Source organism: Cricetulus griseus (assembly GCF_003668045.3).
Source record: "Cricetulus griseus strain 17A/GY chromosome 1 unlocalized genomic scaffold, alternate assembly CriGri-PICRH-1.0 chr1_1, whole genome shotgun sequence".
Lineage (NCBI taxonomy): Eukaryota > Metazoa > Chordata > Mammalia > Rodentia > Cricetidae > Cricetulus > Cricetulus griseus.
Window position 1 is genome coordinate 131,273,403 of NW_023276807.1, and position 27,159 is coordinate 131,300,561.

At 42.8% G+C, this 27,159-nt stretch overlaps 1 protein-coding gene across 5 annotated transcripts in view; it reads left to right on the plus strand.

The window, feature by feature from the left end:
- LOC100755731 (TBC1 domain family member 1) overlaps window positions 1-27,159 on the plus strand; it is a 201,607-nt gene that overhangs the window by 87,791 nt on the left and 86,657 nt on the right. For all 5 annotated transcript variants that reach the window (XM_027390722.2, XM_035452227.1, XM_027390723.1 and 2 more), the window contains 2 exons: window positions 22,751-23,188; window positions 25,340-25,429. In XM_027390722.2, the coding sequence (XP_027246523.1) occupies window positions 22,751-23,188; window positions 25,340-25,429 (528 nt within the window). The remainder of the gene's footprint in view (window positions 1-22,750; window positions 23,189-25,339; window positions 25,430-27,159) is intronic.

Genomic DNA, 27,159 nt, shown 5'->3' on the forward strand with positions numbered 1-27,159 from the left:
ATCTGACAGAGGGCTGATTTCCAAAATATCCAAAGAACTCAAGTTAGGTAGTCACCAATACACGAAATAATCCAATTAAAAAATGGAGTACAGAACTAAGTAGAGAATTCTCAATAGAGGAGTCTAAAATGGCTGAAAGAAACATAAGAAAGTGTTCAACATCCTTAGTCATCAGGGAAATGCAAATCAAAACATCTCCGAGATACCATCTTACTCCTGTCAGAATGGCTAAAATCAAAAACACCAATGACAGTTTATGCTGGAAAGGATGTGGAGAAAGAGGAACACTCCTCCACTGTTGGTGGGAGTGCCAACTCATACAGCCACTTTGGAAATCAGTATGGCAACTCCTCAGGAAAATGGGAATCGGTCTACCGCAAGATCCAGTCATTCCACTCTTAGGCATATACCCAAAAGATGCACATTCATACAATAAGGACATCTGTTTAACTAAGTTCATAGCAGCATTATTTGTAATAGCCAGAACCTGGAGATCTAGATGCCCCCCAACTGAAGAATGGATGGAGAAAATGTCGTACATTTACACAGTGGAGTACTGCTCAGCAGAAACAAACAATGGAATCTTAAAATTCTCAGGCAAATGGATGGAACTAGAATAATCCATCCTGAGTGAGGTAACCCAGTCACAAAAAGACAAAAATGGTATGTACTCACTGATATATGGATTTTAGACCTAGAGCAAAGAAATAACAGCCTATAATCCACACCACTAGAGAAGCTAGTAAACAAGGAGGACCCTGAGAGAGACATATATGGTCCCCTGGAGAAGGAGAAAGGGACTTCTCCTGAGCTTATTGGGAGCATGGGGGGAGAGAAGAGGGAGCTGGGAGAAAGAGAAGGGGAGAAGAGGAGGGGAGAGGAGGACACAAGGGAGCAGGAAGGTTGAGTAGGGGGAAACCAGAGAGTGACATAAATGACCAAGAAGGAACTGGTGTTTGTGTTATAGAAAAATTGTGTGGAAGATTCAGAGGCTTCCTTATCTCACCTGCCTGCACCTTCCTCATGGCCCGTCCTGTTACTAGCACCTCACACTGGGGTGGCCCTCTGGTGAGCCTGGCCACAATGAACCAGCTCCCAGTGTCTTACAGAACACTCTGCCTCCTCAACCCTCTGTGTTATATCCTTTCTTCTCCCCCCTGAGCCTGTAACAAACATGAATATTTTTCTTCTCTGTATTTTTTTCCTATCGAAATCATACCATATACAACTTTTCCAGACTGACTTCCTTTATTTAGAAATATACCTTTCTATTTCCTTGTTTTTTATTTTATGAGTATGCATGTTTTGTCTGCATGTTTGTGTACCAGGTGAGTACCTGCAGATGTCAAATGAGGGCATCAGATTCACTGGAACTGTAGTTATGGACAGTTGTGGGCCACATTGTAGGTGCTGGTAATTGAACCCCTGTCCTGTGCTAGAGCAGCCAGAGCTCTTAATCACTGAGCTGTCTCTCCAGCTCCTTACCCCCAGGCATAATATCTCATTTATCTTTATTGCTGAATAATATTCTATTATTTGAATGTTTTGTAGCCGACCCATTTACCTCTAGAAGAGGGCCTTACTTGTGTTTTAGTTTTGGCAATTATAAATGAAGGTACTGCTATCATGTTTATAGGATTTTCTGTGGGCATGTATTTTCTACCTTTTTTGGTATAGACTATGGGACATTTCTAGGTCATATGGTAAGCCTCTATTTACTTTTGTGAGGTATGTCCAGTCTTCCATATTTGTATTTTTACCATCAATAAGGAAAGTTCCTGTTGCACTGTGTTCCTGCCTGGGTTTTATGGTTTAATGTTTATAATATGTGTTTCATTTTTGAGACAGTAGAAGAGATGATTTGTGGCACATGCGTTATATTGGCCACAGTTGACAGCAGAACAATTGTGGAGTGCTATGGACTGTTTGGGTTGTATCAAACAAGACAGGACCCGGAGGGTTGGTCTTGGTGGTGAGATGGTGATGGAAGCTCTAGATCTTTGTGCTCTCCAACAGTTTCCATTCTTGTTTCCACCATTTCTTGGTTCTGCTCCCACCAGTGTACAGAGCAGTTTATTTGAACTCTGCCTTTCCTTTTGTACTTCAGCTGGCACATTTTATGCATTGTCTACTTCGACCTCAAGGTGCACATATTTCTCCAAGGAAGATGATGCTAACTAAGGCTGAAAGCTGTACTTTGATAATGTAACAGGAATATAGTGATGTCTCCTGGTTGTTTCTTTCTGTTCATCATCTTTCTGGTGATGTGATGTGAAGTCCTCCCCTCCCTTCATTTCAGGAGCAAAAACATTATTTTCGTGTGTGTGTGTGTGTGTGTGTGTGTGTGTGTGTGTGTGTGTGTGTGTGTAAGATTTATTTTACTACTTTAGATGTATTCAGTTGTGTCTGTGTGTGTGCATATGCATGCTGGTGCCCCCAGAGGCCAGACGAGGGTGTTGTATCCCTTGGAGCTGGAATTAGGCAGTGGTTAGCCACTCAAGTGGATCCTTCGAACTGTACTCCAGGATAGTTTTTTTGATTTTTTTTTTTGTTTGTTTTTTCCTTTTTTCTTTTTACGCTTTGGGGGCTTGACACCAGCTCCCAAATAAATGCATGGAGACTTATTCTTACTTATAAATGTCCAGCCTTCAGTTGGCTTTTTTTCTAACCAGCTTTTCTAATTTAAATTATCCTGTCTCTCTTTAACTATGTTTTCCCTTTGGGCTTTTTGCCTTTCTTTTTTTTCCTATATATGTTTGTTTCCTTCTTACTCCATGGCTGGCTGGGTGGCTGGTCCCTGGCGTCCTCTCCTCCTTTCTCACTCCTTGCTCTTTTTCCTAGGTTTCTCTTCCTGTTGATTCTTTCTTCATGCCAGACTTACCTATCCTCTCAGCTGCCCAGCTACTGGCTATTCAGCTCTTAATTAGATCAATCAGGTGTTTTAGGCAGGCAAAGTAACACAGCTTCACAGAGTTAAACAAATGCAACATAAAATAATGCAACACATCTTGCATCATTAAACAAATATTCCAATGTAACACACCTTAAAGTATTATTGCACAACATTCCAGTCTTCTGCTAGAACAGCAAATGCTGCTAACTGCTGAGACAACTTTTCAGCCCCCTTTGAATTCTCATATAGCACTATTTAGGCACATCTATGAGACCTATGGAAAAACAAATCTTTAGTTATATTGTGAGAATATAAACTTAAGTACCTCAGACTGACTCCACTTAAAAATTTCTATTATTTCTGATTTTGTCATAAATAGAATGATAAATTAGTATTCTACACTGGTTTGCTAGATTTACCTGAAAAAAATATGACAGGAAGATCATTTCATAGTGTTCATATGATTCTTTGATTCTTCCCTGCAGATTATTTCATATTTGTCATGTTTTATGACAGAAGAGATGCATGAATTCTGTTTACTTACTTTGACCAAAATTGTCCAAGCCTATTTTCTCATTCTATAAAGAGATTCACATCTGTATGTTCTTTATTTCCTATTGTTTGTACAATCTGTGACTAACATCAGAACATGCTTAGGAAACTGTGAAGACCATTTGTAAGCATAGACTGCTTAGAACCTGGTTAGATGGGGAGGTGAAGCGAGTAGACGTTGCACACATGCAGTGTTAGGATGCTGTGGGTATGGAAATGAGGCAATGTCCCCTTCCTTTTGAGCATCTTGTAGTTTAGGGCGGAGAGGAGACTTGTGAAGGTTAATTGTAATGTGAATATAGCTGTTTATGAATTGTTCAGCCAGTTATGAGGATGCAAGAGCGTGGGGTCTGAGTGAAACCTTCAGGAAAGGGTAAAAGGAGGTAACAGTGTGGTATGTTATGCAAAAGGATGGCTAGGAAACACTGGTAGGAGTTTTCTCACATGCCTGAGTTATTCAGGGTTGTTGTCTAACTCTGCTTGCCTTGTTTTTAAGTTGTTGACAAATGATTTGTTATTTTTTAATTATGTGTATGTGTGCATGTCATCATGTGTTCACGTGCCTGAGGAAGCCAGAAGTGTCACATCCTATGGAGCTGGAGTTACAGGTGGTTGTGAGCCACCTGATATGGGTGCTGGGAACCAAACCCTGGTGGTCTTAGGTGGCCCATAAGGGGTTGCAACCCACAGGTTGAGAACCACTGCACATCCGACTCCCCCATGTTTTTGACAACAGTATTTTTTCCTTTTCTTCCCCCACTCTAATTTTTTTTTAGTTCTTTTGAAAATTTCAGAATTTTCATGGATCTTAATCAACCCCCTCCCCAAACTCCTCCCAGGTTTCCTCCCTTTCCTACTCATCCAAATTTGTGTCATCTTTTCTTTTTAAATCAAGTCTAGTTTGTGTTGCCTGTATACTCTTTTCCTTCTTTTCTTTCCCTAACTCCTCCCTTGTGTTTTCCTCCTCCCACCCATTCCCTCTCTAATCCCTGTCCTCTTTCTAAATTGTTTTATGTGTGTGTATACATATATACATATATGTACACACACAATACACACACACACACACACACACACACACACACACACACACACACATATGCATAAATACACAGATACAGCCTGTTGAGCCCATTCAGTATTACATGTGTATGGCTTTAGGACTTGGTGCTGGATATTCAGTTAGGCGGCTCCTTCATGGTGGAAGACTTTCTCCCACCCTCAGCATCCCTGTCCAGCATTTGTCCAGGGGTGGAACTCTGTGAGACTTCTGCTTTAGCATGTCTATTGATGTCCTTGTTCAGGTCTTGTTTAGGTTAACCATATTGTAGAGGTATCATGAGTGAAGGTTCACTCTCATTTCTAGGAGACACAATCCTACAGTAGAGTTCCTAGTCTTACAGTCTTCGGCTCTTACTATCTTTCTCCCCCCTTTCCCATATTCTGTGGTTCCTAGGCGGCACAGCTGGATAAGACTATTGGTTGCTTCCCTCCCTTGGAGTTTGCACAGCACCTTCTGTCACCAGTCTTTTTTAGTCTCAGGGAAAGCCCATTATTTTAACCAAACTCTTGGAACTTGTGTAGATTGAATACTGAAGGAACCTGTTCTTTCGTTCTAGCACAGTGGCTAATGATTGTGGTCAGGTGAGGTTGCTCTGCTGGAGCGCAGTCCTGTTGTTCAGTAAGTGGAAGGAGCTTTGAATGTGATTCTGTTTGTTTATCCACATAAGGAAACTGGTACCCAGAGCAGTCAGTTTTGGTCACTAAGCTCACACAAACCCAAATTTCTGCCTCTGGGTTTTGTACACATTAATATTGCCTTGCTGATTTGCTTGCACTGTTTGCAAACTTGTTCTCATGAGTCACAACTATGCATGTCTTTTAAACAATATATTTTATTCCCCCATACTTTATTTAGTCACATAAAAGCATACTTGTGAATTTCAGATCAAGACAGCCATGGGAAGTGTGAGCAGTGGTTGGTGCCAGTGAAGATCCTTTGAACTAGGAAAAGTACAATAAACATGAGTCCCCAGTGGCCTGGAAGGACCTGTTGTATGAACTGTGTGCAGGGAGAGAGTATGGCCTGAACCTCTGCAGAGTGAGAGCTGGTGGAGTTCAGTGTGGCAGAGTAGTTCCCTGGCACTGAACTGTGGTGTCACACTGATCCATTTAGTTCTCTTGTTTGTAGAAGACTCATAGGAAGTGAGCTACATGTATAATTCCTTTCCTCCAATAGGGGAGATTGATTTTGTTTGGAAAAAGCATTACATATTATTCAAGGCATTTAAGGGAAGGGAAAGCTGGGTTAGCATTGAAATACCATGGAGAGGAAGAGATGATCACATTTCTGAACACTTTATGCATGCCAGCCATTATGTTGGGAGTAGTCAGGTTCAATAACTTCACTGATTCTTGGAATAATTGTAATACTAGTGTGATTATTGGTTCTTCCTATGTGTTTTGTTGGTGTGTGTGGGTGTGTGTGAATATGAAGTAACCAAAGTAACTTACCAGAGTCATTGTAATGTTTAAAATTTTTATTCTATTTTATGTGGTGTGTTTTGCCTGTATGTATGTGTATCACATGTATGCAGTACCAGTGAAGGCCAGAAGAGGGAGTCATATCCCCTGAAACTGGAGTTGAGAGCTGCCATATGGGTGTTGGGATTGAACCCAGGTCCTCTACAAGAGCAGCCAGTGCTCTTAAAAGTGCTGAGCCACTCCCCTGGACCCATCATAGCTATGTTTTATTATTATTTATTTATTTTTTGGAGGGGGAGATTTGAGACTGTGTTTCTCTGTATAGTTTTGGCTGTCCTAGAATTTGCTCTGTAGACCAGGCTGGCCTCTTAACTCACAGAGACAAAGCTATTTTTAAAAGTTATAGTTTTATAGACAGATAAAGTTGTATTTACTATACATCCCATGATGTTTTGAAGTATATACACCACAGAATGACTAAATCTAGCTAACTGGCACACACCTTATCTTACATACTCACTGCTTTTATGGTGAGACACTTCTCGTTGTTCTCTCAGCTCTTTTCCAGGAATATGATGCTTTATTAGCTGTAGGCACCATGTCAAACAGCAGAAGTCATAGCCACTGAGATTAAGGGGTGAGTTGTTTGGCTCCAAGTTTGCCATGCTTAATCTGCCATATGCTGTTCAGGTACAGGGAGGAGGGGTGTTCTTATTATAAAATAGGTTGGCAGAACTTGGAAAAGGATCTTGTCCACTGAGAAACGAACTTCTTTCCTTAGAGAAGGCATAAAATGATCAACTAGCCTGCTTTTGGAAGTAGGCACACAAGGGTGGAACCAGTTGCCTATAACAAATACTTTCAGTATACCTCCATTTCAGGAGTTCTTGGCCAGAGAGAGAAACCATAGTGGAATATTAAAGATTGTTCAGGATTGGAAGAATGTTAAGGACAATGAGGTAGTCCCAAGAGGTCAGTTTTGAAGTGAAGCCCTCCCCTCCCTCAAGTTTGCACTTTATTGGTTACTGGGTTTGTTTTCTCTTCCCCTTCCTTTTTCTTCCCCCCTTACTCCCTCTCCTCTTTCCTTTCCCCCTTTTCTTCCTTGCCCCTTGTCTCTGTGTAGCCCAGGCTGGTCTCCCACTTAGGCCTTCATGGTCTCCCACTTAGGCCTTCAAGGACTGGGATTATAGGTTTGCCCCACCACACATGGCTTGCCAAGCTTGCATTTGTAAGATAACTGATGGTGACCACATCTTTTCAGTCTCTTCAGCTTGGGTGTGTTAGACTTCTTTCGGCCCCAGGTCCTAACCTGTGAGCATACAGTGTTGAATGTCCACTGTTTTCTTGTTCCATTTGGAATTTCTTTTTGTGATTGCAACTCTGACCGAAATCATAAATCTTCATCCATCTCCAGCAAGAAACAAGTCCTTGGAGTGGGTTCTGTCACATTGTTTTCTAACTATCAGTGCAACTGGGGATAAATGGCTTCCCTTTGGGCCACTTAGCATTTAGCTACTCAGTATGGAACAATTCCTGGGCCAGACTAAGCACTTAAGCATGATTCATCAACACTACCTTGTTGCATTTGTGGGTAGAGATGACTCTGCAGTCGGCTAGCTCTGTTCCTTCTTTTTATTTATTATGATTAAATCATTATTCTTTTTTTGGTGGTAGAGCTTGAACCTAGGCTAGGGCCTTGTGGATGCCAGGCAAGCACACTACCACTGAGCTATAGTCTCAGCTCTTCCTCTTTTTTTTTTTTTGTTTTTTTTTTGTTTTTTGTTTTTTGGTTTTTTGAGACAGGATTTCTCTGCAGCTTTGGAGACTGTCCTGGAACTAGCTCTTGTCCAGGCTAGTCTCAAACTCACAGAGATCCACCTGCCTCTGCCTCCTGAGTTCGGGGATTAAAGGCGTCGCCACTACCGCCCGGCAAGCTCTTCCTATTCTTAAACTCGAGAAAAATGAAGCCCTCCATGGGTGAGGTGATTACAGCTAGGATGTGCAGGGGCTGGGGGGATGGCTCAGTGAGTAGGAACACTTGCTGCTTGAGTGTAAAGACGTGAGTTCAAATCCCTAACATCCATGTAAAAATCCTAGTATACCATATGCACCCCTGAACCCCAGCATGGTATGGGGTAGAGATAGAAGGATTCTTGAGGGTGTAGCTCTGGGTTCAGTGAGAAACCTTGTGTCAAAAGTGTAAGACGGAGGATGATGAAACAGACCCGAGCACCTGACATCCTCTGCCCCCCTCCCCTGACTTCTGCATGCACGTGCAGTGCGTGCTCCTGCATACACACTTGCACACACCCATTCACTCATAGACACACCCAACACACATACCAAGAAGGAGTCCCGACTGGTGTTCTCGTTATCATTTCATACGTGTTGTCATGCTTGGGTTCTGACTTGTTTTGTAACTTGGTGTAGGAGTTAAACATAAACTCTTGCTCAGTAGAACAGAACAAGAACATGGTGCTTCCGTCAAGCATCAAGTCATTTAGATCAGATAAGAGGAAAATGGGGCAGAGAAATTATACTGGTCTCTGCCGCCCACAGCCTGGATGTCTTTGCCCAAGGTCACAACTCTGGCCTTTCCTGGAAGCCAGCAGAGAGCGACTGCTCTGCTGTCTCTGATCTTTTTCCCTCTCAGGGTACTGTGAGGAATTTCTTATTGCCAAGATTTTAAACTAGAAAAAGCTGGCCAACCAAAGACGTAGACTCTCCAGTTTTGGAAAACTTTAAAAATAGGAAGGAAGCTTATTTGTTCAGTGAAGTTTACAATTGTAGGCCTGCTAAAGGCAGAGAATTAGCCAAGAATGGTATTTTTCGGAAGTTCTTTTTACTGTGTGGTCCCAAAGGAAACCAGTCATCAGGAGAAAAATAACCTAAGATTTTTAAGACAATATTTGCTTACAGTCATTTGTGACTGTTTCTATTGTCTGTTGTGTTTTTTTAAAACACAATGTAAGTTTCCAAATATAAAATACTAGAGATTATAAAGTTTGGCTTCAGAAACTAACAAAAACCCACTTATGAGTAATAAGTTAGTATCTCCTTTATTTTGATTATTAGCAAAGTATATGGTGAGCATGAAATACTAATATAGGTACTGTGGTCAAAGCCTTCTTATTGTTCCAGAAATAGCCATGTTCCCAGGTTTCTGAGTGAGTGGAAAGATTTTCATTTCTTGAAATCCATGACTGATGTCTAGAAATCACCCCGACGTTTCGGTCTGTTCCACTTGATTTTCGTGTACGTGGGAGAACATTACATTCAGACAGTTCTCTAGTGTTAATGGGCTGAGGCTGTTTCCTTCCCAGGAAAAGCTTCATGTGCCAGACCAGGAGAGCACACAGTTCCACACTAATGTATGTTCTGAAGTCACCTGCTGTTCAGTGGAGCAGTATGGTCATTCTAGACATTTGCTGAGAATCCTGCCTGCTCCAAGTTCATTGTGCACTTGGATACATAATTATGCAAATCCACCATGGTGCACACAGACTGAGACATGACCTCTTAGACAAAAAGTCAGGTATGTGCAAAGGAATAATTGGAATCAGAATTGCTTGTAGATGACCGTCTTAAATAGTGTTGTCTTTCTGGGCGGTGGTGGTACACGCCTGTAATCCCAGCACTAGGGACACAGAGGCAGGTGGTTCGAGACCAGCCTGATCTACAAGAGCTAGTTCCAGGACAGCCTCCAAAGCCACAGAGAAACCCTGTTTTGAAAAAAACAAGCCCCCCCCCCAAATAGTGTTGTCTTTTAAAATGTGGGTTCTGGAAGACTGGGAGATGGTTTAGTCAGTAAAGAGGGCTAGCCGAGTTAAGTATGAGGACCCAAGTTCCAATCCCCAGTACCCATGTAGATGGAGTTTCCTTGTGTGTGAATCAGAACATGTGATTCCTGTACTGGGGTGGGATGGGGTGGGATGGAGAGTGGAGACAAGAGGATCCCTGAGGCTCATTGGCTAGCCTGTCTACTCAACTCAGGTTATTGAGCTTTGGGTTCAGTTGGAGATCCCGTCTCAGAAATAAAGTGGAGGACTGGAGAGATGGCTCAGCAGTTAAAAGCACTGTCAGGTCTTCCAGAGAACTAGGGTTTATTCCCACATGGTGTTTAACAAATGTGTGTAACTATAGTCCTAGGGGACCTGAAATTATCTCCTGACCTCTGATGTCACTGCTTTTTTGTGGTGCACTGACTTACATTCGGGGGAAAAACACCCATCACATAAAACAATAAATAATTCTTTTAAAACAAGTGGAGAGCAATAGAGGAAAACACCTAGCATTGACCTCTGGTTTCTACATGCCTGTGCACATACATGTATGCACACTTCCACACATATGTGAATAAACACACATGTGCACACACACACACACACACACACACACACACACACACACACACACACACACACACACACTGAGTGTTGTTTCTTTCCAGGAGCCACAGATACACTTTGGATATGAGTATTAAGAAATGACTGTGGTACCTAGAGCACCTGTCTGCTGATGTAGGTGTGTATTTTTACCTTGCTCAAATGGATGCTTTATCTAGATTGGATGGACAGACAACAGAGTGGAAGAAAGGGTGACTCTGCCCCCAGCCTTTCATGCAGTCCAGGGTGAGGGGCAAAGGTCTTCATGATCATGGATCACTGCTGCTAAGCATGTAGAAGGAAATTGGTAAGGTGTGAGTCTCAGAGATGCCCACAACATACATGTTTCTAGACATATGGGCATGTGTTCTTCTTGTATGATGATGATGATGATTATTTTGGAAGCCGGGAGGTCTTAGCCCAATAAGGAATTTGACACCAAAGATTATTGCATCCTAATGCAAAGCAGATCCCATAACACGGGAAAGCAGCTTTGACTGGGAAGGCCCAGTTCTCTCCACCTGAGCTCTGTAATTTGATGCCAGTCACTCTAGCCTTTTGCAGCTTATTTTTCTGAGCTCTGAAATGAGCAGATTGAGTGAGTGATTGGAGAGTCCCATTCGAGAGTTATGGCAGAATTGGCACTCATGACGGTGTGGAGGAAGAAACGTGATGGGCGGAGGGAGACTCTGGATGCCTGTGATTGATGAAAAGCCTGGTTTCAGGGAAGCTGAGTGAGATAGGGGAGCTAAGGTTTCTTGACACTCCTTGGAGGAGGACCCCCAGGGCAGCTGGTTGTTGGTATTTGGTAGAAGTTGGAGAGGAGGGTCCATGAGCAGAAGCCTGACCTCGTGAGAATTGTGATTCTGGATGATCTGTGGAGAGCAGAGTGAATGGATTCGAGCTTAGGCCGAGGCAGAGCCCTGAGTGGAGTAAGAGCCTGGCTGTGATAGGTGGACTGAGTGCAGGCTTCACCTGCACTTTCGATGTGGGCTCATGCTGAGGAATAAACAATGTGCACCTTCATGGTTGAAAGCAAGATGGAAGGAGAAATGAGTGAAGCCTCTTGCCAAGTCTGTGCTTGGTCGCCTGGAAAGCACCTGGGAACCAGGGACTAATGAGGGAGACCCACTTCCCGGTGAAGAGAATTTGGTTGACGGGAATATTGGCAGATCAAGGTGCCTGAAGTCCAGATGATTATTTAAAGAGCTAATTGGGCATTTGAGTCATTAGAAAACCATTCAAAGGTAGAGATGTAGATTAAGCCGTTCTCTGCTTTCTGAAAGCTGGGAAGATGGGGAGCAGTAGAGGAAGACACCTGTGCCCTAAGTCCTCTGGCACAGTTGAAGGAATCCAGGAACCTCTGCTGGGTTTGGAAGAGCAGATGCTAAAGTTCAGTCAAGGATAGCAGCGCAGCGGATATGGATACTAACCACATCTAAAGGCGGCAGTTCGGTCCCACACTGCACATGCCCTTAGCCCCATAGGGCTTATTCTACTGTATCTCCCTCTTGTTTTTGTAAATCATGATGGAGTGTCACTTTTGAAAATGCCCTTAGGATTCAGAGACTTTGGTTCCCTCTTGGTAGATGGAATTTAATTGTGGTGGGTGGATCAGAGTTCAGCCTAGCGAAGCGTCTGGCCAGCCGTGGTGCTCTCTGGCATGGGCGAGCCAGCCAGCCGTGGGCCGGTTCCCAGCAGCAGCTCTTGGCGGCTGCAGTCGTCTTACCTCCTGTTAGCCTGGTTTCTGTGTTGGCTCTCTAGGAATGTTCCTGATAATGAATGTCTGATCCTGTGACATGAAGGCAGCCTCCCTGAAGTACGGGGCGGGGGTGGGGTGGGGTGGGGTGGGGGTGGGGTGGAGAGAAGAGGGACCAGCTGGGAGAGAACTGAGCACTTCATGAATGCCCTGTGCTCCGTAACCCTTCAAGGTGGAGGCTGGAGGCAGGTTCTTGGTGTCCATCATCCCCACCCCCTCCTTAAATTAAAAAAAAAAAAAAAAATTGACACACAGAAACTGCATATATAACACACAGAAAGTGCTATGTGACATTCAAACTACTAATCAGTGTGTAACTCACTCGCCTTTGTTTCTCATTCGCTGGTGTGTGATGCTAAAAGCCTTTTCTGGGGGCAGATTTGCGATCTGGGGGGCCTCCCTAGACTCTTTCCTTGGCTCCTTCCGCCTTCTCGGCTCAGAGCTTTGCCGACAGTACATCAGCCTGTTGTGGCTTTTGAAGTCTTCTAAAATCAGAACCTATGCAGTCTGATCAGCAAGAAGGACTGTGGGGTCATGACCTCTCCCTTAATGTGAGGTTGACATTTCTCCTAATGCCCTAGGGTTTTGTTCCTTCTATTCTGTGGGCTTATCCCAGGCTTATAGCCAACTCAGGTCCTTAAATCTCGTTCACATGAACCGTTGGTAAGCTGAGACTGCCATGGGTACTTACCAACTGAAAGGGTATTTTGTCTTCTGTTGTTTTTTGTGTTTGCAACTTACAATAATTTTCATATATATCACTCTGCTCCTGATGCTGAAGGATTTTCTATTTGTTAGCTTGTTTACCACTAGAAGGCCTTACTCAACTATAGTAAAAAGTAACTTTGAAAGTATTGGTTTAAGAAAAAGAGTATACTTTTTTTTTGGATGACAGTGCTCCAAAATGGCCTTGTTTCAAATTCACAGAGATCCACCTGCATCTGCCTCCCAAGTACCGGAATTCAAGAAGGGTATATGTCACCACACAGATCCCCAAAGGTGTGCTTTAAACTTGTTAAACCCTTTAAAGATTATAGTACTAACATGCATAAAGTATAGGGGAAAACACCATAAGAGTCTGAAAATAACAAATGGAGGGAATTGCAGGAATGGAAGGCCCTTTTGTCTCTCAGTACAGTCTTCCATGTCTTAAGTCAGATGCATGATGAGTGCAGGCAGCTTTGGAAAGCTAAGGACATGGAGATGCCATTATAATAAAACAGAGGACCCTGGTGATTTCAGTCAACCATGCTGGTCCCAGCCAGTTTGGAGTCCTCTGGCTGTAAGGCGAGTCTGTGGTTGTATCAGCCTCTGGCCACCTTGCCCCTTCCCCAGCCTCATGCCTATCCAGCCTACTCCAGTTTTCTTATCTGAGTCCTTGCTGGAGTAGTCCTCTCCCTGATGGCTTCAGTCCTGATGGGCTGAGGATAAGAAGTTGGGCACAGATACTTGGGTGGGGAAAAACATTATATTACATCTTTACCTTCAACAGCTTCCAACTGAAATCTAACTTAATCCTCTTGATTGTTAATGAATTCAGCAAAACCAGCATCATTAGAATTTCCTGTAATGTCAATATGAATAAAATCTCAGTGCTGTGGTCTACTCCCAACATTGTATGGAGTGTGTATGTAGGCCAGAGGTCCATGTCAGGTATCTTGATTTCTTTTCACTTTGGGTTTTTGAGAGTCTCTTTGAGTCTGGGATTCATCAATTAATTGGCTAGACTAGCTCACCAGGAAATTCCAGGGCTACTCCTGTCTACACATGTACTCCCACCTCCACTGAGGTATTGGAGTTCACTGCCATGTTCTTATGCTTGTGTGGCAGGCACCTTACCACCTGAGCCATCCCCCCAGTCCTTACCGTTAATACCTCTGATGTGAAGTGTTTGGGGGAGTTTTCCCCACATCAGCCTCCAGTTCTGCAACTTTCCAGGCACCAGATGACTGAGAAGAGATTCAGTTCAGTTCTGACACTAATCACTCCTTAGAGTGGACCACACAGGCAAGGGCTTAGTCCCACAGCACTGCGCCCACTGCAGGGCCACTTGCAAGCCCCAGGATTCCCTTCTAAACAAAAGAGTAGGGCTCACACCACCCATTCTTGACTCAGTGGTTTGCTAGGTGATGTACAAAGCTCAGAAAGTCTTATAGTTCCAGATTTACCAAAGATGTAACTGGAGAAGAGCCAAGTGAAAGAAATGAATAGAGCAAGGTATCCATAGAGGTCATCCTGTCCCATCTCATCTGCCTGTGCTCCCATGCCCTCTAGCTCTGACATCTCCATGTGGTCACCAAATGGGGAGCCCTAGACCTATTGCTTTGGTTTTTTATGTGGTTTCTATTAAGGGGGCTCTGGACCCCATTGTTTGGGGGAGATTTTTTAAAATGTAGGCTATATTAATGAGGTGTTACTGGTTAATTAACTTGGTTACAACCTTTGTCCCTGTTAAGAGGTGGTGATGGCACCAAATTTCCAAACTTCACATCACATGACTGGCTCCTGAGCTCTGTGGAGACCCACCCTGAGCCACTCATTAGCATAAATTTGGGTAAGATGAAAAGTGTCATATTATGAAAAACAAAAGTATCACCTGCCACTCAGCAAATTTCAAGAATTCTATATTTCGAGACATTCTTGCCTGGAGCCAAGACCATTCCTCACTTCATTGCCACTTTCACACTGTACTATGATTATATATTTTTCAAAATACTATGGGCATCTTTATTTTGAGTGAATGTGACTCACTACTGTATCTTATTAAATATGGCAATAAGATGCAATACCAAAAATATTTGGATAATTTCTTTTCATTACAATCATTTCTTTCCTATTCCTTAGCATACCATTTTATGTGCTGTAAAACTTAATTTTGAGAAAGGATAGGCTTTGCCAGGCTGGAGTCTCAGCCCCTGGGGTGCATTTGAGAGAACACTAGCAAGTCACAATTGCTTAGGAAAGATCAGTAGGAATGTGGGTAGACCACTCTCCCTTCAGGAGGCAGTGCACTGGGCCCCAGCAGTGTTGCCTGCCTCTCCAGTTCACAGCCTCCTCCATAGCCTGTGGCCATTATAATATACACTCACCCCCAAACAGAGAGGGTTCAACTGTGCTTTTCCCAAAAAGTACACTAAAACATTTCCTACCCAAAAATATGGAATACAAAAATGGCTTTGGTGCTTACTACAGGGGCCGGTCTGTTGCAAACTTGAGGTTATTTGGGTTTTTTTTGTTGTTGTTGTTGTTTTTTGAGACATGGTTTCTCTGTGGCTTTGGAGGCTGTCCTGGAACTAGCTCTTGTAGACCAGGCTGGTCTCGAACTCACTGAGAATGCTGGGATTAAAGGCATGCGCCACCAACGCCCGGCTAGAGGTTTGCTATTTGTAGGGCATATTGTGCCTTCTGCACATGTCTGTGGGGTGCCTTTTGCAGACAGGCACTATGATGGAAATGCCCTCCTGGGCTTACCCCAAGTTTCTAGGGTGTGTTCAAAAATATTTCTCTTTCCTTTTATTTGCTGCTGCTTCTTTTATGGGGTGAGGGTGGGGGTGGGGGTGTTAGACAGGGCTTCTCTGTGTAGCCCTGGATGTCCTGGAACTCACTTTTTAGACCGGGCTGGTCTCAAACTCAAGAGATCCGCCTGCCTCTGCCTCCCAAGTGCTGGGATTAAAGGCATGTTCTATCACACCCAGCTAAAAAAATTTTTTTTGCCACTTAAAAACTTTGAAGTTAATAGTATTGCAATCTACATTGCAGTAATTCATACATCAACTACACCCTTTGGGTCCCTTGGCTTGCCTACATCAGTGAGCAAGAGACAGCAATTGGAGAGCTGTCTCCAAGAGACAGCTCTCTTGGAGCTGCCAGTTGGGGAACAGGCTCTTAATAATATGTAAGTGTTGGGGGGGACATTTAAAACCCAAACTATAATATAGTAACTAAGATTAATGTCATAGTTTTCTAAAAGGAATGAGATGGTTCTAGATGGGCTGATATGTCAGTAATATAGGGCCCCAGTGATAATAGTTGCAGAACATTGGGTGAGTCTGTTGTGTGTGTGTGTGTGTGTGTGTGTGTGTGTGAGAGAGAGAGAAGAGAGAGAGAGAGAGAGAGAGAGAGAGAGAGAGAGAGAGAAGTTTCTGGGCTGAGATTACGGGTACTATTATATTTCTGGACTTTTCTTTTATATGAATATGCATCAGATATGTACCTATGTGAATATGTGTTAAATATGTATCAAAGTGAGTGAAGAATGCATTTTGCTCCTGTATTTAAAAAGGAGATGGATTGCTGGGCAGTGGTGGCACACGCCTTTAATCCCAGCACTCGGGAGGCAGGCAGATCTTTGTGAATTTGATGTCAGCCAAGGACACACAAAGATCCTGTCTTGAAAAAAAAAAAATCCTGACTCAGAGCAGCCTTATTTTAATGAGAGAGAGAGAGAGAGAGAGAGAGAGAGAGAGAGAGAGAGAGAGGATGGATTAGATTGATTATTGAAAAATGACAATACTTGTGTTTGTTTCTTCCTTGGTTCTTGAGATTGGCCCTTTTAGACCAAGCAAACAGTCCAGGCCAGGGCCTTAATCTTGACCTCTTTGAGGGGAGGGAGAAGAGTAGGGCAAAGGCAGGACTGTACATTTCCTGTGTTTGTTCTGTTCCATAGCAACAGATGGTTCTCTGTTAGTCCTGAAATGATGGACCTCCCATGGACAGCAGTGTAGAGGCATCATATTCTGTAGGTATAGATTTAGCTCTGAGGCCCCAGGGACTAGTGAGGGAGAAGGATGCACAAGGGGGATGTGTTCTACAGGCACTAGCATGCTTTTGGAATTTTACTCTGTAAATGAGCTATCTAAGGAAGAAATGAAGATGAAAGTCTCAGTTTCCTGGTGGATAACTTAGTCTGATGAGCTCTTTGCTGTTGCAGTGGCTACTGAGATCAGAGGTTCTGGTCCTGGCTATCTGTAGTTGATTATGAATGTGGGCATTGTTCTTCTTCAGAATGAAAGTTAGGATTTGATTCAGTTTCTGAGGCTAAGGTGTGTGTGTGTGTGTTCAACAGTGTTTTCCCATCAGTGTGTGATGCTGTTCCCAGCCTGTGTTTGAGTTACTGAGGTTTTGAAAGTGAAATGCAGCCTCCTTTGAGACACCCATGTTTCTTATTGCCTGTCACCTGGGTTCTTTGCCTGCTTGCAGAGCTTTCCTCTTCTTCAGGTCACCTAAGAAGGAAGGCCTTATCTTTTATCTAAGAAATGAAGTCTTGCCTTTGGAGATCTGACCAAAACTTAGAAAATCCTTCTGCTGTGTTTTCTGCCATGTGGTTTCTGCTTATACGTAAGGAAAGGATGTATCTGACATCCCAGAATGAGAGTGCACAAGCCTCATGATGTCAGCCGCTGCCTTGCCCCTGTCGTCTGGACAGACACCTCTGAACTCAGACATGAACACATTTAAGGAGAGAAACCTGACATTTCGGAGGGGCATTTGGTCCAGATGTGAGGAAGTGTTAGACGCTTTGCAAAGGACCTGTGTTTCCCGTCCAGTTTTGTCCACTGGTACTATGTGTTATTTCCTCCCTCGCTTTACATGACAGTCATCAGGCATGGTATGGGGAGAATGGGCAAAGAAGCCAAACACGAATTCTCTCAGGCTCTGTTTCTGAATATTTTTTTAAATATGCCCTTCAATTTTATTCAGTCCTTTCTTGCATAGGAATAAGAGTGGAGTTACATTTGACTCTGTGAACACTTTGGTGGCTGGTTTTATTTTAAGACGGGCCAAGTATGGGAAGCACTGAAGTCATCCAATCTGAACTTCAGTTTCTTTAAAAATCCTTGACTCCTTTCTCTGTCCTCCTATGTGCTTAGTGCTTCTCTCCTGTGCCCGGCACATGATGCCCACCTTGCTCAGTCACTGTCCTGTGCTCATTTTCTGTGTCATTGTTGACGTTTGCTCATCTTTGTGGAGAGTGGTTGCAATCTGCCATGTAAGCATGGCTGCTTTTGTCCCATTTGTCCTTTGCTCAAGTCTCAGTTTTATCCTGTGAGGCCAAACCTGAATGGCTATGTATGTTGTATAGAGAGTGGCTGCTGTGTTTTCTCTCTAAATACTATGTGAAAACTAATGAGGCACCAACAAGAGTTTTGTGTGAAATCAAAGGCAGAGAAAAGGGTAATGAAGAAAAGCTTGATTTCAAGTAGTTTCTTCCTCATGATCAACAAACAAGCACTAATTCTCATTACCAACAGACACATCTGCTCCTCCTGGAAAATAATTAATGTGAAATGGGCTATTTTTCTATTACATCTTTTAAAACTATTGCTGATATTGCTGTTACAGTTACTATTGTTTTGCTTTAACCCCTTACAATATGAAAGCATCCCCTCTGAAGGATGAAGCAGTGAGTATTCCTGCCATCTTTTTGCAGCTTCAAAATAGTTTCTCTGTTATATAATAGGGAAAGTTGTTATAGTTTTAAATAGAGATGCTAGACTTTTTTTTAAACTTTTATCTGTGTTTATTTTATGCTGAATTTATTCCCGTTTTTTGTTTCTTCAGTTTCTTCTGGGATCTTTTTCTTCTGTGCACCCTCCTCTTCTGGCTTTGGAACAGTTTGTTCTTTTCAGTGAGGATCTTCTTGATGTGATGGGGGAGCTCATGTGTGGGTTAATCCAGCTGTGAGCTCTGGAAATTCATGAGCATCTTAGGTGCTTTGTTTACCTGGATGTGTTCAATGACCAGAGAGCATCTACGTCTAAACCTTAAGTTCAGCATACTCTGCATTTTTAAGCATGTGCAACCAGAATTCTGCACACTTTTATGGCTACTGACCCTGTGTCGAGCTCCACTGTTTGGCCTGGCCGCACTTACCAACTCCACCATGATACCACCCAAACGGTATACATTGCTTCTTTAAAGTGACATCTTTCAGATAATTGGTGGTGTTTCAGATATGCATATCCTTGATGGCCTGGGCAGTTTTACAGCGTTCTTAAAGTGCACAAAAAGATTTGAACCTTTTGATTGCATGACTTTGTAGGGTTTGGGATCAAGAGAGTAGGGAACCATCTTCACAGGTCACCCCAGGCTCACAGGAGGAGGAGGCCAAGGCCCTGCACTTTTAAAGAGTCATGTATGTGTTAATAGTTGGCAGAGAAACCTGTAAATGCAAAATAAAAGTGACATTTTTGTTCTAAAGGTTATTTCAGAAATGCCCTCCTAAATCCTTGTGAATAAAAATTACAGTTGCAGTGTGTTTATAAGCCCTTAAAATCCCTAAATCCTTAAAAAGCTGACCCATGCGCTTGAATAAGGACTTGATTTGCAGAGGTATCTCTGATTTTTAGAGAATCATTTTCCCTGTCCCTATGAAGCAATACTGACTTGAGCCTGCACCAAAAACTGTCCTTTACCATGTGCTTGTTAGTGTGTGAAGTCTGTACCTAAACAGGCTCGCTTCATTAATTTTGGGTAATTGATCTTAATTATCTAACATTTTTTTGTTGTGGTTCGCACAGTATCAGACACTCTAGCCAAACCCAAACCCTTGTAAAATTTATTCCAGTGAAACAGTTTTCACATTTTTTCCTCTGCTTTGGTTAGTTTGGATTTGCTTTATCGGCTTATCTGCAACAGGAATGACGTACTTCTTAGTGCTAGGACTGAACTCAGAAAAATTTTCAGCAAAAGGACCAGATTGTATCAGTGACCCCAGTGCATTGGGAGTGAGTCATCTCCAGTGACCCCAGTGTATTTGCCCCAAGAAGGTCTTGGGTTTGTTTGTTTTGTTTTTTGGTGGTGGTGGGGGGGCAGCAGGAATCATTGTAACCTGATGTATACATTCTATAGACCATAAGGCTGTTTTTCAGTTGTGTTTATTTTGGAGGTTAATACTGACATCTTCCTTCTTATCTGTGAGCCTCGGGCTCCTGCCCACCTACTTTCCTGTGCCTGCTTTCCTTGTCTTTACAACATCTTTGCCTCACCCTTGAGTGGCCTGGGACTGCCTCACCATGGTCTGCCCTTCTCTATCTCTTCAGTCCTGAATGAATGCCAGCCCTTCCAAGGCCCCTTTGTTCCCTCCCATTATTTTCCCCTAGAGTTTCACCCTGGTCCTGCATGAGCCAGTGTTCTATCTCCCAGTATCTACCTTACACTGTTTTGTATGTGCCTTCATGGTGCAGGGTGGCAGGAGGCTTGAGTAAAATTTATCCCAACAGAACAAGGAGAGAGAGGACTTGGTCTTTGAATGAACTGTGTCTGTTTTACATTCTAATCAAAGAACGTGATCCATAGTTAGAAAACGTGTGGCAGCCTGAACTCTGACCAGGGTGTGATGTGTTCTTCCTCTGCTTCTGACTCTGGAGTCAAGGGGACACTTGAGGCTTGGCTCTATAGCGGTTCTGTTACAGTGGAAGTGCTATAAATTCCTAAGGCTTCATACATTTTTCCCCCTCTTTGAAATGTGATGGAAGACATCACTGCTCACTTGTGGGACTGAAGATGCAGCGTATAGAAACAGTGGATCTCTTAGCAGGCCTCAAAGGACTGAACAAACTGTTCAGAAGGACAGTTAATAAATAATTGAGAAGATTCATGTGACTGCTATAAAGATAGTCTCACACCCATGCTGAGAAAAGTTGCCGTCCTTCACAAGCATAAGTTGGCCATCTTGGTTTGAAGGAACACGATTTTTTTACCCCACAGTACTGACTTTTCCCTAGACAATCTTTAGTGCTTCTGATCTTGAAGTCCCTCTCCCACAGAGAGAAACCATGGCCTTTTGTTTTTCCCATGGTCCTGTGAACCATTAACTAGTTGTGACTGTAACTTAGATATCCTGCTGTTTCTTTTCTGTCTCATAGTTTTCTTCCAGTAACAACTAGTAACAACTCCTAGGCTGCCATGTGGTACACAAAATTATCTGCAGTATGGGCATGGGCTACAGCTGGAGCATATAAAGTACTCAGTGCAAACATGATTACCGTTTAAGAACTCAGCCTTGGGCTGGCAAGATGGCTCAACAGGCACAGGTGCCTCCTGGCCAAGCTAATGGCTTGAGTTCTGTCTCTGGGCCAAGTGGTGGAGAGAAAGAACCAAGTCCAACAAGTTGTCTTCTGACCGCCACATGCACACCAAAGAAGCCCAGCCCCCACATTTAAAAAAACTCAACTTTTTTTTTTTGGGGGGGGTCTCTTTGTGTAGCCCTAGTTGTTATGGAACTCTCTGTGTTGACCAAGCTGGTCTAAAACCTACAGAGATCCACCTGCTTCTGCTTCCCCAGTGCTGGAATTAAAAATGTATACCACCACTACCCAGCTAAAAATCCAGCTTTTAAATAATAGTTAAATCTTGTGCTTTAGAAACCATTTTTTAAAGTGTGTGTGTGTGTGTATGTGTGTGTGCTGCCTATCTGTATGCTTGTGTACCATGTGCATGTAGTGCCCAAAGAGGCCAGAAGAGGATGTTTTATCCACTGGACCCAGAGTTACAGATGCCACCATGTGGGTGCCAGCAATTGAGCCCCAGTTTTCTGAAAGAGCATTAAGTGCTCTTAACTGCTGACCCAACTATCCAGCCTAGGAGTCATTTATTAAAAATAATCTCTAAAGACATCCTTGACTCTTGGGTTAAATACCTTAAGAGGAGATGTGCTAATCTTTATGGCAGAAAGGTTATCTTTAGTGGCAGAGAGTCAGTGGGTCTTTGAGAAGTGTATCATGGACACAGAACACAAGCTTGCTTTCAAAATGAACTGCAACCATCTCCCTTTATTGTACACACTGGTTGGTCTTTTTTACTTGAAAGGGGTTGGAATTTTCTGGTTAATGATGTTAAATAAACAGGGACCTATTGGTGTTTGGGCCCTCAACCCAAAGTTTTATACATAGAAATATGGGAACTATAGGTGTATGTATCCTGTGGAAGCAAAAACTGGCCTCTTCAACTAGATTAAGTTCATGCTTACCACATTTTCACAAACCATGACTATCAGAGTGAGTATTATGACTGCTGGTCACCTAAGCAGAGCTCAGGTGTTCACTGACAATGACATGAATTCATCTTATTTCTGAAGCTGCTGTGGAGAGCCTACTTGTAAGTGGACAGGATGGAGTGGGAGGAACACCCTAACACAGCCAGCATTTGCCTTGAGACATATATTAGGAAAGAAAAGCTCTTTGTGAGAAGCCCCACTGTGTTCCTGTGACAGTAGGCATGGGTTCTCTGCCTTCCTTGGTTCATACTGTCTAGCTCAGTTTTATCAGTCAACATCAGGAAATACAGCATCAAGTCATTACTTGTTAGTTGCCATTGAAAAAAACAATGATGGCATCATTCCGATAAATGTAAGATGGTTTTAGAGCCCATTGTTCCACCTTGTACTGAGGAAAGCTTTTCAAAGGGCACTGCCCTGAAGTCTTCTGAATGAGCTGGTATGTTTAGGTGAATCATGTCTGAGGCAAAGCTCAGTGGACATGACCTGAGAATCTTAGGGATTAGAGTGCAAAGCCTGCCCTGGGCGTGGCCACTTAACACTGGTGCTATGGTCTATGAGCCATGTACAGCCCAGCCCCTATGGCACCCAGAGTGCTCTGGAAGCTGCCATTTATGTCGTGTGCCCCGCAGGACAACCCAATGCCACACGCGTCACTAACCCTGCTCCCTTTCTCGAAGGTGCCTGAGATCATCAGTTCCATCCGGCAGGCGGGGAAGATCGCCCGCCAGGAGGAGCTGCGTTGCCCCTCAGAATTCGATGACACCTTTGCCAAAAAGTTCGAGGTGCTCTTCTGCGGCCGGGTCACCGTGGCCCACAAGAAGGCACCGCCAGCACTGATTGATGAGTGTATTGAGAAGTTCAACCACGTGAGCTGTGGCCGCAGAGACTGGGACGCACCCACGGGGCAGCCCTCAGCACCAGGTGCCCGGCCTATGCGCAAGTCCTTCTCCCAGCCCGGGCTGCGCTCACTGGCCTTCAGGAAGGAGTTCCAGGACACCAGCCTCCGAAGTAGCACCTTCAGCTCCTTCGACAATGACATTGAAAACCACCTCATCGGAGGACACAATGTGGTTCAGCCCACAGACATGGAGGAGAACCGAACTATGCTCTTCACGGTAAAGTCTTGGGCAGTTTTCTGCACCCTGGAGGTCTGAGAAAAATCATCTTTACACATCAGTGGTTGTAGACACCCTTTCATTGCTGAAAGAATAGTAATATAAAATAAGTTCAAAAAGGATGTTAAACAATGTATGTAAGTTTCAACACAATTTTAAGTGGAAATACTCTCTTACTAATTTATAAAAATCTATTGGTTATCAGGGTAATACAATTTTTAAATAACCTTATATTTAAAACTTATGCCTCAACTAAAATACTAGTTTAGTTGCTTGTATTCTTTTTTTCTTTCTTTTTTAAACAGAAAATTGTTAAACTGATAGCCATATGGAAGAAAAGGAATAGATAAGGGAGCCAGCTATTGGAATTTCATGGTGGCTTGGATTTTTCTGGATGGATGACTTCCCTGGGTATGAATGGACAGGACGGTGCCCTCTCCCTAAAGTGAGCTAGTCTGTGGCTTTTTCCTTGGCATATTTCTGCCTCTGCATCTTTGGTTTAATAATGGTAGTGGACAAAACTGGCTTAGCTGTAGTGTATCCTTTTTGTACTTAACCCAAGGCAATGAAATGGCCAAGGGGTAAGGAAACTGACTGCATAGATTAGTGTGGTGTGGCTATTGCTGGGTTTAAAAATCCAGATAATGGATCTGGAAAGATGGCAACCCTTTAAGAACACATAGTACTCCTGCAGAGGAGCCGAGTTAGTTAGGTCCCTAGCACCCATATCAGGTGGCTTGTACCCTCATATAACTCCAGTTTCAGGGATCCTCTTCTGAATTCTGTGGTGACCTGCACACACACACACACACACACACACACACACACACACACACACACACAGGCACACGTGGACACATATACATACAAAGCATAATAAATCCTTAACAATCCAGATGGTGTGTCAGGGTAATAGGGCTGGCTTCCTCTCATCATAATTGACCTAGCACACTGCAGAGTGCCGAGTTGGTGGTAACACATGTGCTTTAATCTGTAGTCTATATGCTTTTTCCCAAACACTGCAGTGTTGTTGAGAAAGCTACTCAGTGCATTTGTTTGTAAGTGACTACAATATGCTAGAAACAGGCAGTGAATAGTCTCTGCCCACACAGAATTTAGGTTCCAGCAATGCAGACAGGCCACTGACACACCAGCAATTATGTAATTACGATTGTAGTGAGCACTGTGGAGAAATAGTGGATGCCATGGGAACACTTGGGGAATCGGGAGAGGCATCTTTGAGGATGTGACTCTCACCAAGCAGAGGTTTCCCTGTGGCCAACAGGCAGGGTCTCCTGGATCCAGAGAGCAACAGGTGAGATGTGAGAAAGCTAGGAAGGAGCTATACTAGAGTTCTGAAGACATCGCCCCACTGCTTCGCCTGGCAGGTCCCCTCAGTTGTCCTGGCTTTACTTCCTTATTTCATGTCTTTACTGAAGTTACGTGACGTGATAGTGATGTGACATGGGAAAGCAATCATGTCAGAGATACCAATAGCAACCTCACATTCCCGGATCTCTGCAAGTGAACAAGTAAAGACCTTTGTGCCCCACGTAATCCCTGGCATCTCAGCCTTCATGAAGCTGTAGTTCTCCATTTTGTTCTTTGATTTGTATTTCATGTTAAAGGATAAAGAGCTTGGGAAGAGAAGCTTGTGAGTTAGAGTGATATGAGGATATGATCAGTAACTTGTTGATCCTGAGGAGGGATTAAATCTGTAGAAACCAACATACACAGGAACCAAAAAACTTCAGCGGATGGAGGCGATGGTCAGGTAGCAGACTTCAGGTAGCAGACTTCCACAGCCAGTCTGACATCATGACACTCTGCTGCCATAGGTGTTTTTGAAATTTTAAATAGAAACTATTCTAGTGACTTGTATAGAAAACTGATTTCCTGTTGAAGGGGATGTGGGCTTTAAGGACTATTATCATCACTTAGCTGTGTGGTCCTTTCTTCTCAGAATACTGCTGTATCAATCACAGAGGTGTTTGTCCCTGTCTTTTGAAATCCATGCCATAAACTGCAAACTTTGAAGCTCTTTTGCAGTGATAGTTTTATCAGACCTCGCCACTTTCCTCTTTACCCTCATAGGCCATATACTGAATCAGTTTTCAGGAGAACTACAATTCTTTCTTTTTGTTTTTTAAGATTGGCCAATCTGAAGTTTACCTAATCAGTCCCGACACCAAAAAGATTGCACTGGAGAAAAATTTTAAGGAGATATCCTTTTGCTCTCAGGTAAATGGAGACAGATTATTGATTAAATTTCAGTTCTTCTAATGCATGCAGTAGGAGCACTGTTGGGTAAGAAAGCAGCTTTTAAATCTTGATTGGTAGTCTCTATCTCAAAGTTTACTAAGGCAAATTATAATCTTGAAATTAACAATTTTGCTTTTTGGAACAGTATACTAAAGAAACTTGTCTACCTTCCTTTCTTTTCCCTGTTACTGGTACTAATGCTTTCTAGCTATCTCCAAGGGCTTATATGTGTGTGCATGTTTTATGTATAATTGGTATGTACATTGTGCACATGTCTTATGTGTAATTGATGTACATGCATGCTTTACATATAATTGAGATATATATGATATACATGGTTTATATATAATTGATATGTGTTTTTATATATAATTCATATGTATGTTGTATAGAAACATTTCTACTTTCTTGAAATTCTTAATTATATAAAATTCTCATTATTTCTTCTGTAAATATAATGAATGATACTTATGTTTGAGGGGGTTTTATCCAGAATGCAGTGTCTACTTGAAACTTTCTGTGTTTGTTAGTCTTCTAGCTGTGTTTCATAGAGACATCAGGGAGGAATCTGTCAATTGCAATGAGCCAGTTTTCTCCGGATTGTCCTGGCAAATAAGAGATCATTTATGTTCTTGTTTGATGATTTATTTTTTTCTTATATTCCAACTTTTCCTTTCTGTAATAAGATGTAAAAATCTTAGTTGTTTGTTACTCTAAAATGCAAGCTAACTAAGTAAACAAAAGGATATTGTTCTTAATTATGATAACAAGTAATGTTCGTAATAAGCTGTATAGGACAACCTTTTCAAAGAAACTTTGATAAATCACATCTCCCGTGTAGCAGCCTCTGTTAAATGCTTAGTTTGCTGATGGAGGACACTGATTGAGATCAGGATATATCAGCAATTACTGGAAAATACTTGTTTGATAGTGATATCATCCTAATTATGTTGAAATGTTAAAATGTTAATGTTAGGCTGTACAGTGGTATCACATGAATTTAATTCCAGAGGCAGGCCAATCTCTGTGAGTTCATGGCCAGTCTGGTCTACAGTTTGAGTTCTAAGATAGCCAGAGCTAGGCAGAGAAACCCTATCTCGAAAAGCCAAAAAAATAAAAATAAAAATAAAATTAGCGTTAGATATTTAAGGTCTCTCTAGGCAGCCCATGCTATCCTGGAACTTGCTATGTAGACTGTGCTGGTCTTTGAACTCACGGAGATCCATACCTGCCTCTGCCTCCCGAGTGCTGGAATTAGAGACATGCACCACCACGCTGGGAGACCTTTGCTTTTTTAGAGTGGCATGGTAGTTTATTCTATCCTAAAGAAGAACAGTTCATCAGATCTAAACCTTAAGTTACACACACCCATTCTTCTGCAAGGTGATGCTTTCAGAAGCCTTAATAATTAATAGTCACAGAGATATTTCATTTGTACTTAGGTTGTTGTTTCAGTTTCCTTTCCTGTTGCTGTGACAAAATACCCTAACAAAGCAGCTTGAGGGAGAAAGGTTTTATTCCATTCACAGTTCTGATGTATAGTCTGTTACAGTGCTCAGCTTTCATTCTCTTTTTTGTTCGGTCCAGGGTGTGGCTCATGCGTCATCCATATTTAGTGATTACAATTAATGTAATCAAAATAATCCCTGCAGACATTCCCAGAAGCCCTTCTCCCAGGTGATTGTAGATCTTGTCAAGGTGACAATGAA